At 39.8% G+C, this 12403-nt stretch overlaps 2 protein-coding genes across 2 annotated transcripts in view; one reads left to right on the top strand and one right to left on the bottom strand.

Moving 5' to 3' along the window:
* The window catches only part of BICD1 (BICD cargo adaptor 1), a 283341-nt gene that overhangs the window by 152100 nt on the left and 118838 nt on the right, over positions 1-12403 (bottom strand).
* LOC306660845 (eukaryotic translation elongation factor 1 epsilon-1-like) lies at positions 1799-2720 on the top strand. The gene is made up of 2 exons (XM_079139481.1): positions 1799-2211; positions 2298-2720. Exons 1-2 carry the CDS (start codon positions 1828-1830, stop codon positions 2436-2438), a joined length of 525 nt encoding a protein of 174 aa, XP_078995607.1. The 5' UTR covers positions 1799-1827; the 3' UTR covers positions 2439-2720.

The raw sequence follows: 12403 nt of genomic DNA, 5'->3' as shown, positions 1-12403 counted from the left end.
GATGGAAAAGTTCTAAGAAAAAAATGAAAGGTAAGCCAGACGTAGTGGCCCACGCTCTGGGGGCTGAGGCAGGAGGATCACGAGTTCAAAGCCAACCTCAGCAAAAGTGAGGCATAAAACAACTCAGTGAGACCCTGTCTCTAAATAAAACACAAAATAGGGCTGAGGATGTGGCTCAGTGGTCAAGTGCCCCTGAGTTCAATCCCTGGTACCCCCCTGCAAAAAAAATGAAAGGCAAGATAACAGCCCAATGGAGCTTTCTGCAATGACATATCTGTGTTGTCCAATGTGGTCACTGTGCTCTTCAAATGTGGCTAGTACAACCGAAGTACTGAATTTTTAATTTTAGGCAATTTAATTAATTACCTGGCTAGTGGTTACTGTGTTGAACAATGCAAGGATTGAGGGTAACATAGGGCAGAGAGAGGAAGCCTCATTTAGAGATAGTGGTCAGGGAAGAGATTTGAACAGAGTGAGAGAATGACCTAGAACTGGCCTTTCCCCAGAGAAGCCAGCCTAAACTTAAACGTTGCTAAGCAAAAATTATAACAGTGCCATGGTGTCTCATTAAACTGTCAGTGGCCAGGCATGGTGGTGCACAGTTGTAATCTCAGCAACTCAGGAGGCTGAAGGCAGAAGAATCACAAGTTCAAGGCCAGCCTCAACAACTAAGCAAGACCCTGTCTCAAAATAAAAAATTAAAAAGGCTAGCGATGTAGCTCAGTGGTAGAGTGCTCCTTGGTTCAATTCCCAGCATAATACTATCAGTGGCAGTTCATGAAAAGCTTTCCAATAGTACTTCATAAACTGAGTGCTCCAGCAAATATTTAGAAATGATTCAACTTGCCAATCATTTCCTTCTTATAAATCCAAATGAGCTAGATCAACCTCCCCAATGAATTGGTTTACCTTCTGTGAATATATAACAAACATTACTTGATCAATTTTATTTCTGTTGCCTCAGTTTCCAGGAAATTCAGCATTAAATGAAAAACAGCAATCACAAAATACCTTATGTTTTCGGTATAACTATCTCCTATTTTCTCTATTATATTTTGAGTTTCATTGAATTTATCCCATTGTGCTGTTTTCTTTCATTTTAATCTACTCCGAATACTTTGGGAGTAGAAATGACATGAGTTATAATCCCATCATAAGTTAAAATGTTTAATTACTGTTTGTTTTAAATGAAGTCTTAAAAAAAATATAGTCATGTTAAAGGAATCTGAGAGTTTGAGGACTGAAAGTTCTTCCAAGGATTCATTCTCATTCCTTGGAAAATACTGAGTCCAAAGGATCTTATGAGGCACACACAAAAAATGGAAAGAATCTAGCTAAACTTGCTACAACTGACTGAGAAGGGTCTCCCAAACACTATATTCCAGCAGCAGAGACTTAGAAGGTATGATCCAATTGGAAAAGAGCACACTGCAGGTCAGGCAACCCAGAAATATCCAGTTAGTAGAAATGGGTTTCCATGCTTACAGAGTTCAAAAGTTATTAGGCAACAAGAGGTTTCACTGAAAAAAAAAAGCAAGCCTGATCCTTGAAAAAGGAGATGCACTCATAAGAGACCAGAAAAGGTTAAGAGGAAGAGCTCCTGAACCATAGTAAATTTGCCCACTTAGTAACTGTGGCACTGGGCAAGATACTCGACATTCTGCACCTCAGTATTCTCATCTGTAAAATGGAATAATAATAGCTTCCATTTCATAATTTAATTGTGAGGCTTAAAAGGGAAAATCTATGTATCACATGGAACAATGTTGGGGACAAAAATAGTAAGTGCCCCCCTGGTCCCATCCTCGGAGGAGCTGCGGCCGGAAGATGGCGGCGGCCGCGGAATTGAAGCTGCTAGAGAAGTCCTTGAGGCTGAGTAAGGGAAATAAGTACAGTGCCCAGGGTGAGCGGCAGATTCCAGTTCTTCAAACAAACAATGGTCCAAGCCTAACAGGATTGACTACGATAGCAACTCATCTAGTCAAAGAAGCCAACAAGGAGTATTTGCTGGGAAGTACTGCGGAAGAAAAAGCAACTGTTCAGCAGTGGCTGGAATACAGGGTCACTCGAGTAGATGGACACTCCAATAAAGAGGATATCCACACCCTGTTGAAGGATCTTAATTTGTATCTTGAAGATAAAGTCTACCTTACAGGATATAACTTTACCTTAGCAGATATCCTACTGTACTATGGACTTCATCGCTTTATAGTTCAATATATTTTATTAGCTTTTTGAATTTAGAATGATGACGTGGCACCACTTACCTCATTTCAAAACGAAAAAAACCCTCCAAGGTTGACCTGACAGTTCAAGAAAAGGAGAAATATCTCAATGTGTCTCGCTGGTTTTGTCACATTCAGCATTATCCAGGCATCAGGCAACATCTGTCTAGTGTTGTCTTCATCAAGAACAGACTGTACACTAACTCCCACTAGAAGTTATCCCTGCCACACACCGTGATTAAAATGTCTTAAAGGGAAAGTGCGTTCTGGACCGTAGTAGTAACGTAAATTGATACACTGTCATTGTTTATTGGTTGAAGTTGGCAGAATTTTTTTTAAGTATAAACCTGTCTGAATGTTTTATTTGTTCTTTAGTTGAAGTTTTGCAAATTTTGATGTAAAATTCAACTGCTATCAAAAAAAGATGAAATCAAGTTATAAATTACCTGGTTTTTAAAGGATTAAATTTATTTTAATAAAAGTTGCAAATCAGTGACTTAAAAAAAAAAAATAGTAAGTGCTCAATAACTATTCGTGCTTTGAAATGAAGTGCATTTGAGTTTAAATCTGCCTCCTCTGAAATCCTTTTCTATTTTTTGCAGTACTCCATATTGAACTTGAGGGTGGCCTACCATTGAGTTACACCCCCAGTTCTTTTTATTTTATTTTGGGAGACAGTGTCTGGCCAAGTTGCTGAGGCTGATCTGGATCTTGCAATCCTTCTGCCTTAGCCTCCAGAGTTGCTGGAATTGCAGGTATGCGCCACCACATCTGGCCTTCTTTGGAATTTTTGGCAACACATTTAATTTCTGTTTCAGTTACTTCATGTGTGAAATAAGAGCAGTAACATCTATCTAAAAGATAAGACTATCCTAGCTTAGCTGGATGTAATGGCATGGGCCTTGGGAAGCTGAGGTAAGAGGATCACTTGAGCCCATTAAGTACAGGCCAGCCTGGCCAACAGAGCAAAACCATCTCTTAAAGAAAGAAAAATACCTAGCCCTTAGGGATACCTGATAAGAGGTGTAAAACTCAGAGCAAATGCCTATGCACAGTAAATGCCTATTTAGTGTTAGTCCCCATCCCCTTCTGTCCTGACCATAGTAAGTCTCAGACCTGACCCTGGCAGACCACTGCCTTCTCTGGTGTTAAGCTTCTACTTGGACTTGAGCATGACTCCCCTCCTGATGGAGACCAGCTCCATACAGACTTCTGAAACACTAATCCTCTTACTGCAAGGGGACCTCTAATGTATCTTTCTTCTCTTGAAGTGACCAAATATGTAAAAAGACTAAGAGTAATTTCTTAAGGTATAGGCTCTCAAGATATCTGACTGCTGACTTTTGAAGCTGGTGGGTCTTGGTCTATTTCTTAAATTATGGAAATTCGTTTTTATTATATTTTGTGCTTATATCACAAATTTTCTTTTATGTGTATTTAATATATAACAATAAAATTTAGAAAAATCGGGTCAAAAGGGGAGTTTGTTAAGCAAGACAGAAGTGCCAATTACAAGCCATCAAGTATAGAAAAACAATCCAGGCTTTAAGTAAATGCATTTGTTTGAATAAGAGGCTGTTAGGTGTTACATTGTTGCATACTTTTACAATCTGCAAACCATTTTTCAATGACATAAAACTGACATAGATGCATTTTTAATTTGAGATTACGTTTTTTAAAAAATAATAATACACAACATATTATTAACTGATTTAATCATCACACTCTATGGCTACAGAACATTATTCTAAATAATAACATGGTATTTTCTATACTTCCAACAAGTTCTGCAATAACCTGGATTAATGACCCTAATTTTTCTCAGTGTAACACCTAACAGTCTCTTATTTAAACATGCATTTACTTAAAGCCTGGATTGTTTTCCTATACTTGATGGCTTGTTATTGGCACCTCTGTCTTACTTAACAAACTCCATTTTTAACCCAATTTTTCTAAATTTTATTGTTATATATTAAATACACATATAAAAATTTATAATAAAATATAAGCACAAAATATAACAGAAATGAATTTCTGTAATTTAAGAAATAGACCAAGACCCCAAAAGTCTCTCTGCACCCTCCTTGGTCCTACCTTCTTCACCCCACTCCCCACCCCTCTCCGAGTAGACACCATCCAAAATTTGGCATTTATCACTTTATAATCTACCCCATATGCATTTATGTATAAACAATGTACTGGATAATATTGTTTTTACAATTCATACAATGGAATACATCTATATGTATCCTTTTGCAATTTGCTTTCTAATGCAAGCTTAAATTTCTACAATTCATAGATTTATTAGGTGTGCATTTTACATTTATTAGTTTATACATTTATATATTTATACATTTATTAGTTGTTCATATGTGTAGTTCTTTTTCATTGTTATAGTATCATACATAAATATATCTTATTCTAATAAGCCATTCACTTAACAATGGATGACTGCATTATTTCAAGTGTTTTGCTGTTACAAACAATGTAGCTATGAACAACATTCGCATGCATGCCTCCTAGCCTAGTATTTCTCAAAATATATTTGGAGAAGGAAGAGTTTTATTTCCAATCTTTGGTAAACTAACACTTTTGCAAAACACAATAAAAATAAGTTACTATAAGCCTACACATACCATGTGACTCTCTCTTCCACTCTTAGGTATATAATTACCCAAGATAAATGAAAGTATACGACCACATAGAGATCTGTACACAATTTTTTTTTTATTGTAAACAAATGGGATACATGTTGTTTCTCTGTTTGTACATGGCGTAAAGGCATACCATTTGTGTAATCATAAATTTACATAAAGTAATGTTGTTTGATTCATTCTGTTATTTTTTCCCTTCCCTCCACCCCTCCCACCCCTCTTTACCCTCTATACAGTACTTCCTTCCTCCATACTTGCCCCCCTCCCTAACCCTAACTCTAACCCTAACACTAACCTTTCCCTCCCCCCCATATGTGTCATCCTCCACTTATTAGCGATATCATTCGTCCTTTGGCTTTTTGAGATTGGCTTATCTCACTTAGCATGATATTCTCCAATTTCATCCATTTGCCTGCAAATGCCATAATTTTATCATTCTTTATGGCTGAGTAATATTCCATTGTATATATATACCACAGTTTCTTTATCCACTCATCAATTGAAGGGCATCTAGGTTGGTTCCACAGTCTGGCTATTGTGAATTGAGCAGCTATGAACATTGATGTGGCTGTATCTCTGTAGTAGGCTGATTTTAAGTCCTTTGGGTATAGGCCAAGGAGTGGGATAGCTGGATCAAATGGAGGGTCCATTCCAAGTTTTCTAAGGAATCTCCACACTGCTTTCCAGAGTGGCTGCACTAATTTGCAGCCCCACCAGCAATGTATGAGTGTACCTTTCTCCCCACATCCTCACCAACACCTGTTGTTGCTCGTATTCTTGATAATCGCCATTCTAATTGGGGTGAGATGGAATCTTAGGGTGGTTTTGATTTGCATTTCTCTTATTACTAGAGATGTTGAACATTTTTCCATATGTTTGTTGATTGCTTGTAGACCTTCTTCTGTGAAGTGTCTATTCATTTCCTTAGCCCATTTGTCGACTGGATTATTTGAATTCTTGGAGTAGAGTTTTTGAGTTCTTTATAGATTCTGGAGATTAGTGCTCTATCTGAAGTATGATTGGAAAAGATTTTCTCCCACTCTGTAGGCTCTTTCTTCGCATTGCTGATAGTTTCCTTTGCTGAGAGAAAGCTTTTTAGTTTGAATCTATCCCAGTGGTTGATTCTAGCTTTTATTTCTTGTGCTATGGGAGTCCTGTTAAGGAAGTCTGATCCTAGACCAACAAGGTGAAGATTTGGACCTACTTTTTCTTCTATAATCTGCAGGGTCTCTGGTCTGATTCCGAGGTCCTTAATCCATTTTGAGTTTAGTTTCGTGCATGGTGAGAGATAGGGGTTTAGTTTCATTCTGTTGCATATGGATTTCCAATTCTCCCAGCACCATTTGTTGAAGAGGCTATCTTTTCTCCATTGCATATTTTTGGCACCTTTGTCTAGTATGAGAAAATTGTATTTATTTGGGTTTGTGTCCATGTCCTCTATTCTGTACCATTGATCTACCTTTCTATTTTGGTACCAATACCATGCCGTTTTTGTTACTATTGCTTTGTAGTAGAGTTGAAGATCTGGTATTTCAATACCCCCTGTTTCACTCTTCCTGCTAAGGATTGCTTTAGCTATTCTGGGTTTCTTATTCTTCCAGATGAATTTCATAATTGCTTGCTCTATTTCTGTAAGGTATGTCATTGGGATTTTAATTGGAATTGCATTGAATTTGTATAGCACTTTAGGTAGTATGGCCATTTTGACAATATTAATTCTTCCTATCCAAGAACATGGAAGATCTTTCCATCTTCTAAGGTGTTCTTTAATTTCTTTCTTTAGTGTTGTATAGTTCTCATTGTAGAGGTCTTTCACCTCTTTTGTGAGATTGATTCCCAAGTATTTTATTTTTTTCGAGGCTATTGTGAATGGGGTAGTTTTCCTAATTTCTCTTTCTGAAGATTCATCACATATGTATAAAAATGCGTTGGATTTATGGGCATTGATCTTGTAACCTGCTACTTTACTGAATTCACTTATGAGTTCTAAGAGTTTTCTGGTGGAATGTCCAGGTTCCTCTAAATATATAATCATGTCATCAGCGAACAGGGATAGTTTAAGTTCTTCTTTTCCAATTCGTATCCCTTTAATTTCTTTGGTTTGTCTAATTGCTCTGGCCAGTCTCAAGAACGATGTTGAATAGAAGTGGTGAAAGAGGGCATCCCTGCCTTGTTCCAGTTTTTAGGGGGAATGCTTTCAGTTTTTCACCATTTAGAATGATATTAGCCATGGGCTTAGCATAAATGGCCTTTACAATGTTAAGGAATGTTCCCACTATCCCTATTTTTTCTAGTGTTTTGAGCATGAAGGGGTGCTGTATTTTATCAAATGCTTTTTCTGCATCTATTGAAATAATCATGTGATTCTTGACTTTAAGTCTATTAATATGGTGAATTACGTTTATTGATTTCCTGATGTTGAACCAACCTTGCATCCCTGGGATGAAACCCACTTGATCATGGTGCACTATCTTTTTAATATGTTTTTGTATGCGATTTGCTAAAATTTTGTTGAGAATTTTTGCGTCGATGTTCATTAAGGATATTGGCCTGAAATTTTCTTTCCTTGATGAGTCTCTGTCTGGTTTAGGTATCAGTGTGATATTGGCTTCATAGAATGAGTTTGGGAGGGTTCCCTCCTCTTCTATTTTATGGAATACTTTGAGAAGTAATGGAATGAGCTCTTCTTTAAAGGTTTTGTAGAACTCGGCTGAGAACCCATCTGGTCCCGGACTTCTTTGTTGGTAGGCTTTTGATGACTTCTTCTATTTCAGCACTTGAAATTGGTCTATTTAAATTGTTTATGTCCTCCTCGTTCAGTTTAGGCAATTCATATGTCTCTAGAAACCTGTTGATGTCTTCGAAATTTTCTATTTTGTTTGAGTATAGATTTTCAAAATAGCTTCTAATTATGTTTTGTATTTCAATCCTGTCTGTTGTGATATTTCCTTGTTCATTCCGAATTTTAGTGATTTGGGTTTTCTCTCGTCTTTTCTTTGTTAGTGTGGCTAAAGGTTTATCAATTTTGTTTATTTTTTCGAAGAACCAACTATTTATTTTGTCAATTTTTTGTATTGTTTCTTTTGTTTCAATTTCATTGATTTCAGCTCTGAGTTTAACTATTTCCTGTCTTCTACTACTTTTGGTGCTGTTCTGTTCTTCTTTTTCTAGGGCTTTGAGCTGTAGTGTTAGGTCGTTTATTTGTTGAGTTTTACTTCTTTTATTAAATGCGCTCCATGAAATAAATTTCCCTCTAAGTACTGCTTTTATAGTGTCCCAGAGATTTTGATATGATGTTTCTTTGTTCTCATTTACCTCTAAGAATTTTTTAATTTCCTTCCTAATATCTTCTGTTATCCATTCATCATATAATAGCATATTGTTTAATCTCCAGATGTTGGAATAGTTTCTGTGTTTTACTCTTTCATTTATTTCTAACTTCAATCCATTATGATCTGATAGAATACATGGTAGTGTCTCTATCTTCTTGTATTTGCTAACATTAGCTTTGTGGCATAATATATGGTCTATTTTAGAGAAGGATCCATGTGCTGCTGAGAAGAAAGTGTATTCGCTCTTGGTTGGATGGTATATTCTATAAATGTCCGTTAAGTCTAAATTATTGATTGTGTTATTGAGATCTATGGTTTCTTTGTTCAATTTTTGTCTGGAAGATCTGTCCAGTGGTGAGAGAGGCGTGTTAAAATCACCTAGTATTATTGTGTTATGGTCTATTTGGTTTCTGAAATTGAGAAGGATTTGTTTGACATACATGGATGAGCCACTGTTTGGGGCATAGATGTTTATGATTGTTATATCTTGCTGATTTATGCTTCCCTTAAGCAGTATGAAATGACCTTCTTTATCCCTTCTGACTAACTTTGGCTTGAAGTCCACATTATCGGAAATGAGGATGGATACTCCAGCTTTTTTGCTGAGTCCACGTGCATGGTATGTTTTTCCCCATCCTTTCACCTTTAGTCTATGGGTATCTTTTTCTATGAGGTGAGTCTCTTGCAGGCAACATATTGTTGGATCTTTCTTTTTAATCCAATCTGCCAGTCTATGTCTTTTGATTGATGAATTCAGGCCATTAACATTCAGGGTTATTATAGAGATATGATTTGGTTTCACGGTCATTTGGTTCATTTTTTATTTATTTGTTTGACACAACTTGTTTCCTCCTTTATTTGACAATTCCTTTAGGATAATTCCTCCCTTTGCTGATTTGCTTCTTTGTTTTTCATCTCTTCCTCATGGAATATTTTGCTGAGAATGTTCTGTAATGATGGCTTTCTTTTTGTAAATTCTTTTAGCTTTTGTTTATCATGGAAGGATTTTATTTCATCGTCAAATTTGAAGGTAAGTTTTGCTGGGTATAAGATTCTTGGTTGGCATCCATTTTCTTTCAGGGCTTGAAAAATGTTGTTCCAGGCCCTTCTAGCTTTTAGGGTCTGGATCGAAAAATCTGCTGATATCCGTATTGGTTTCCCCCTGAATGTAATTTGGTTCTTTTCTCTCACAGCCTTTAAAATTCTGTCTTTATTTTGTATGTTAGGTATTTTCATTATAATGTGCCTTGGTGTGGGTCTGTTGTAATTTTGTGTATTTGGAGTCCTATAACCCTCTTGAACTTGATTTTCCATTTCATTCTTCAGATTTGGGAAATTTTCTGATATTATTTCATTGAATAGATTGTTCATTCCTTTGGCTTGTTTCTCTAGGCCTTCCTCAATCCCAATAATTCTTAAATTTAGCCTTTTCATGATATCCCATAGTTCGTGTAGATTCTGTTCATGATTTCTTACCATCTTCTCTGTTTGTTCAACTTTGTTTTCAAGGTTAAATATTTTGTCTTCAATGTCTGAGGTTCTGTCTTCCAGGTGTTCTATCCTATTGGATATGCTTTCTATGGAGTTCTTAATTTGGTTTATTGTTTCCTTCATGTCAAGGATTTCTGTTTGGTTTTTTTTTTCAATATCTCTAACTCTTTATTGAAATGATCTTTTGCTTCCTGTATTGCTCTTTTAGCTGTCGATTGGTGCGATCATTCAATGCTTGCATTTGCTCTTTCATCTCATCGTTTGCTTCTCTGATCATTTTAATTATGTACATTCTGAACTCCTTTTCTGTCATTTCTTCTGCCATGCTGTCATTGGGTTTTATTGATGTAACATCTAGATTTGTTTGCAGCATTTTCTTTCCTTGTTTTCTCATATTGTTCAGGTATCAGTGGACCGCTGAGATATTGCAGATTTCCTCTATTGACTTACAATGTCCCTGAAGATTTCTATATATATCCCCCCTTAGCCTTCAGTAGGCTGAAGTCTTGGAGGAAGTTGATAATGCGGTGCTCCACAAGGAAGCTGCCTCTCTAGGAGTGGTGTCCTTCAGGTGGGGTATAATCCCTGCTAGTGGGCAGAGGTGCCTCCACTTGTTGACCAATGGTCATCCAAAGGGGACCTAGGCTGCGGGCTGAGGCAAGGCCTGTTTGGGCCTGAGTCTCTGGTTTTACCGTCCTTGTGGGGAAACCTCACCTGGCAGGGAAGACTCACCCAGTGGGGAGGTCTCGCTGGTCAGTTCCCTCCTAGAGGTTCCCCTCAATTTACAGCTACCGCCTGGGCTGGGCTGCCTTCCTCTGCAAAGTTCCCAGGGGCCCGGCCCTACCTCCTGCGCCTGGGAGCCTCACCCTACGCAGATAAATCTCCTTAGGCTGCCCCTCCTCAGAGAATCTGCCCGCAGGCCTGGAACCTTCGCTCCACCCTAAGCCTGTCTCTGTGTGGCCCTTCCACCAAGAAGCCTCCTAGATCCTGGGACCCTGCTCTGCACCTAATCGCCTGGCTATGCGGCCCCTCCTCTGAGCAGCCACCTGGGGCCCCGTACAATCACTCTGAGACCCAGAGACCCGCCACACGCCTTTCCTCCAGACAGCCGCCCAGTATTCCGGTGCGGTCACTAGGAGTCTAAGAAACTCACTGCGTGCCTCCACCTCCCACCAACCACCCGTAGCCCTGGGCAATCAATCACTCCGAGTCGAAGTGACCCTCCCCGTTCCTCCTCCTTCTCCAGATAACCCCCTAGGGGTTCAGGAGCGGTCGCTCTGAGTGGCTGTGAATCCACGTGACCCGCTGCATGGGTCCTCTGGGCAACCGCCCAGAGCTCTGGTGCGGCCACTCAAGACCAAGCGACCCACCACGCTTCTCCTCCAGGCAGCCCCCCTGTGTTCAGGAGCTGTCATTTAAGTCCAAACAACTCACCACTCGCCTTCTCCTCTGAGCAGCCGCCTGGAGCACTAATGCAGTCACTGTGAGTCCAAACGACCTGCCGCGCTCCTCCTCCTCCTCCTCCTACTCCTCCGGGCAGGCCCCGGTGTTCAGAAGTGGTCAGAGTCCAAACAGCTCGCTACGCAGCCCCTTCTCTGGCAACCGCCTGTAGCTCTGGTGCAGTCACTCCGAATCCAAGCGGCCGCGCTCCTCTTCCTCCTCCTCGTCCTCAGGGCAGGCCCCGGGGTTCAGAAGCGTCGCTCTGAGTCCAAACAGCTCGCCGCGCGGCTTCTCCTCTGGCAACCGCCTGTAGCTCTGGTGCAGTCACTCCGAATCCAAGCGGCCACGTTCCTCTTCCTCTTCCCCAGGGCAGGCCCCGGTGTCCTGAGTCCACACAGCTCTCCTCGCCACTCCTCCCCTGGGCAGCCGCCGGAGCCCCAGTGGTTGCTCCGAGTCCCAGCGCTGTGCCGAGCGGCCTCCTTTACGGCGCTCCCAGCTGTCCGAGTTCACTGCTCCAGCGGGGGGAGGGGCGTCTCGCCGGCAGTTCTACTTCACAAAGTTTCCTGCGTTCTGGGACCACTGTCCCATCCAGGACGCCTTCCCAACGGGTGAGAGTCACCCAGCTGCTTTGAGTTGGTCCCAAGTGTCTCAATATCTCCTCTTTTGAATCCTGAGTCCTGGAGCAACATGAAATGCAGCCACCCTCTAGGCCGCCATCTTGAAACCTCTGTACACAAATTTTCATAGCAGCTTTATCTGTAATGGCCCCAAACAGGACCAACTCTGACTCCATCAGTAGGTGCGTGGATAAATGAGTGTGGTATATCCTCATAATGGAATATTTGGCAACACAATGTTATGATCTACTGATAAATGCAACCACATGGATGAATTGCAAAATAATTATGCTTAGTAAAAGAAGCCTACAAAAGTATAATCTGTAAAAATCCCATTTATAGGAAATTCTACAGAATGTAAACTAATCTACAGTAGCCAATAAGAGTATACTCTGTAAAAATTCCATTTCTAGGAAATTCTAGAAAATGTAAACTCATCTACAGTGACAGAAAGTTCTGTGGTGGCTCTGAGAAGGGGGAAGAGAATAGGAGCTGGTAAAGGGTGTGGAGCATCAAAAAGGAAAAAATACAAAGAGGCAAGAAATTATTTAGAGAGTGACAGATACGTTCGTCACCTTGGCCATGGGTGTATACTATGTCAAAATTTATCCAACTGCATATTTTACAAGCTGAGGATTCAGCTC

This window comes from Sciurus vulgaris (genome assembly GCF_902686455.1).
Source record: "Sciurus vulgaris genome assembly, chromosome: 5".
Lineage (NCBI taxonomy): Eukaryota > Metazoa > Chordata > Mammalia > Rodentia > Sciuridae > Sciurus > Sciurus vulgaris.
This window is presented reverse-complemented; position numbering and strand designations above follow the sequence as displayed.